The sequence below is a fragment of the Prunus avium genome, chromosome 8 (assembly GCF_965620075.1).
Source record: "Prunus avium chromosome 8, drPruAviu1.hap1.1, whole genome shotgun sequence".
Classification (NCBI taxonomy): domain Eukaryota; kingdom Viridiplantae; phylum Streptophyta; class Magnoliopsida; order Rosales; family Rosaceae; genus Prunus; species Prunus avium.
In genome coordinates this window covers 26,141,372-26,145,251 of record NC_142291.1, presented here as the reverse complement: position 1 = coordinate 26,145,251, position 3,880 = coordinate 26,141,372, and the positions used below count along the sequence as shown (strand labels likewise).

The 3,880-nt window shown below is 40.0% G+C and overlaps 1 protein-coding gene across 1 annotated transcript; it reads left to right on the top strand.

Moving 5' to 3' along the window:
* Positions 1 to 615: 615 nt before the first annotated feature.
* LOC148292407 (uncharacterized) lies at positions 616 to 3,466 on the top strand. The gene is made up of 3 exons (XM_088245806.1): positions 616 to 655; positions 1,119 to 1,393; positions 1,550 to 3,466. The coding sequence occupies exons 1-3, from the start codon at positions 616 to 618 to the stop codon at positions 3,464 to 3,466; spliced, it is 2,232 nt and encodes a 743-aa protein (XP_088101932.1).
* The last annotated feature ends 414 nt before the right edge of the window (positions 3,467 to 3,880 follow it).

Below are 3,880 nucleotides of genomic sequence, written 5' to 3'. Positions count from 1 at the left end.
ATAATGTGGTGTCGGGAAATGGAAAATTACGCTTTGCTCTTGGTCCGCGGAACTCCACGAAGGCCTAGTCGTAAGCCCGGGCAGCCTTCTGACCTGTCGTGAATGTGTCAAGCCATAACCGAGTCACTCGTCGTGAATGGGCCGGACCGAGTTCGTGCAGTGCCCGTGCTTGTGCTTGTGCCATACTCGGGCCCAAAAACTAGCCCATTTAATTTGATTTTTTTTCACTTGATTTTTTTTTCAATAGATAATTCAAATGGCTTAATTATGTACATGCCCCCTGTGCTTTTCAACTTGTCTCAGATTACCACCTGTGTTTGCAAAGGTTTCAAAATACCCCCCCAACGTTTAAAAAAGGGTCTCAAGTTACCCGTTCCGTCAATATTTTTGATGTTCCGTTACAAACTTTGGGCCCCACTTCATTTTAATCTTTAACCTCTTCGAATAAGGGTTTTTCACTTTCAGAAGAGAGGGGGAAATTGGGTATTTGGGTGAGAAGGGGAGATTTGGAGAAGGCTAGGGCTTTTGCAAAATTTGAGGTGGGGTTCGAATTTTGGAGAATTTGGAGAAGAAATCAGTCTTTGGCGTTAGACTTTAAGGCTAGAAAGTGCGAAGATGGTGGTGCTTAGAGAATCTGGAGGTTGTCAACCCATATGTAAGTGGACCCATTCTCACTCGATTTTCTTGATTTTGGCATGTGCATTGGACTGCTGTTGGAGTTTTTTTTTTGTTTTGTTGTATACCTTTTGATTCTGTGCTGGTCTGGTGTGGCATTGTGTGGTCCCTTGTGTGTTCCTTGTCTGGTCCTTGTGTGTTGCTAGAGTTTTTTTTTGTTTTTTGGTATACTTTTTTACTCTCTATTATGGCTTATTTAGACTGAACCTTACAAACACCTTACAAAGCACCTTGGTATTCAAACTGAACTAAAATCTGCCAAATATTATTTTTGTTTTATGGTATACTTTTTTACTCTGTGCTATGGCTTATTTAGATTGAACCTTACAAAGCACCTTAGAAACACCTTATTATTCAGACTGAACTAAAATCTGACAAATATTATAGTTGTTTTGTCTTTGTTACCTTTGTCTATTTGTTAAGTGACTCTTCCTCTTACACAGATGAAGATGTTGACGAGGTTGTTACATTTAAGTTTTTCCATTGTGGTAAACTAGTTAAAAATAGAAGGGACAATGAATGGTCTTATTTGGGTGGTGAAGTCAGTTGGTTTGATTATTGTGAGGTTGATTATATGTCCATGTTAGAGCTATATGGAATGGCTAAAGATTTGGGATATGGCGATGGGTATGATGTGAGTTTTTATGGTGAAGAGTTTGGAACTGGTAGACTCATTCAAATAATATCAGATAGTACGCTTTTAGCTTGTATGAGCACGGTACCTAAAAGCAATAGTAGGGTGATAGTTTTGTACTTGAAAGTAGTGAGCCTGACTTCAAGCCAAGTGGGGAATGATAGCAGTGATCCAGAATATTCTTGTTCTGAGGATGATGATAGCAGTGATCCAGACTTTGAAGACAATGACTATGAATAGAATGATGAAGAGATTGAGTTATTGAAGAAGGATGATAAGTGGTTTGAAGGTTATGTGGATCATAGTTGTACTGACAATGATCCTAATGCAGAGGAAAATGATGAGTCAGACAATGGAGAAGAGTCACCTAGACTTACCTGCCCAAATAGCTCTTCAAGTGAAGATGGAGCAGTAGGTGAACTAAAAAAGAAGAAGAATAGAATCCCAAAAGGTGAAGATTTCAGACCTGAAATTGATATGGCAAACCCAGGTTTCAAACCAGGTTTAAAGTTTGCAACTGCCGAGATGTTTAGAAAAGCTGTGAGGATATACTCCATTAATTGTGGAAGGGGGTTGATATTTATGAATAATGACCGTAACAAAATAAGAGTAGTATGTGAAGAGGGCTGTCCTTTTGTTATCCATGCTTCAAGTGTGAGTGGTAGCACTTACCTGCAAGTGAAAACCTTTAATCCTACACATGTTTGTAGTAAGGGGAGTAAAAATATACATGCCACTGCTAGCTGGTTGGCTGAAAGATATTCTGGGCAGTTAAGGCTCAATCCAAATTGCACTGCTTCTTCTTTTGTAGAGCAAGTTCACCAAGACTATGGTTACAAACCATCTAGAGCAACTGTGTACATAGCAAGAGCCATGGCAGTTGACATTGTAGAGGGGTCTTACAGTAAACAATATGAAGTTTTGTGGGATTATTGTCATGAGTTAAGAACCAGAAATCCTGGAAGTACAGTTATCATTAAATCTGAAATGGAAGGTGATAGGCCACGGTTTCAGAGGATTTACATCTGTCTTGCAGCCTGCAAGAAGGGGTTTTTAGATGGTTGTAGGCCTGTGGTTTGCTTGGATGGGTGTCATGTCAAAGGGCCTCACCCTGGGCAAGTGCTTTCTGCAATGGGAGTTGATGCAAACAACGGAATGTTTCCACTTGCGTATGCATATGTAAAGAATGATAGCAATTCAACGTGGCTGTGGTTTTTGGAATCATTGAGTGGTGATCTGAATATTAGGAATAGCCATGGTTATGTATTTATGACTGACAAACAAAAAGGTTTAATAGATGTTGTGGATGCTCTATTCCCTCATGCAAAGAATAGACATTGTTTGAAACATCTGTATGGAAACTTGTATTTGGAACATAGAGGGCTTGCTTTGCAACAGCAAATGGAAGCAATTGCTAGGGCCACAACAGTGCCATGGTTTCATGCAGAGATGACAAAGATGTTGGAATTGTCTAAACCTGCACATGATTGGCTTGTAGAGAAAGATCCTAGGCATTGGAGTAGGGCATATTTCAAGACTAATTCCAGGTGTGACATGCTTATGAACAACCTCTGTGAGGCATTCAATCGTAGCATAATGGATGCTAGAGACAAGCCTGTTTTGACTATGCTAGAAAGAATTCGGTTGTATATAATGTTGTTGATGGCTGGAAGAAGGGTTTTCTGTGAGAAATGGCATGGACAAGTTGGGCCAAGAATTAGAAAAATATTAGAGAAAAACAAAGGAAAAGCTCAGTGGTGCATTCCTAAGGCTGCTGGACAGAATAGGTTTGAAGTGATGCACCATAGTGGCCGCACCTTTGCTGTTGATTTGAATGCCCACTCTTGTTCATGTCGTGCTTGGGATTTGAATGGAATACCATGTTTGCATGTTTGTGCTGCAATAAGTTGGTTTCATGGGATTGCAGAGGACTTTTGTGATGCAGTGTACAAGAAAGAGGCTTATTTGAGAGCCTATGAACCAATGATTATGCCTATGACTAGCCAAGATCAGTGGATGAAGATTAATTTAGCTCCATTACTCCCTCCAAAATACCACAAGCAGCCTGGTAGGCCTAAGAAGACAAGAAAACAAGCTTTTGATGAGCCTAAACAACCTACTAATCCATATAAGCTCCTAGGTATGGCATCCCTTTAAAATGTGGCAATTGCGGTGGAGAAGGGCATAATCGAATTGGTTGTAAGGTATGTGTCATTATCCAAAATTGCTTTACATTTAAATATATTTGATTTGGTTTCTGACTTGATGACTTTGCTTTTTAGGAACCTAGAAATCCCAACATAAAGCCTACTAGGGAGAGGAATGTTGCCAAGGAAAAACTTCAAGTAAGTGCCATGGTTTCAACTATGTTTTCACCATTCAAATTTTCATATCATGCCTACCTAATTATTATTTGTTTTAGGTAAGAAGGAGAGATGGTGGAGACCAAAGTAGCGGACAACAAAGTATGTAACTAAGGCAAAGGAGACAAGCAAGTGCTTCCCAAGGGCCTTCTCAATCCCAGGCATCTGAAGTAGCCGAGGCTTCTCAATCCCAACAATCTCAACCACC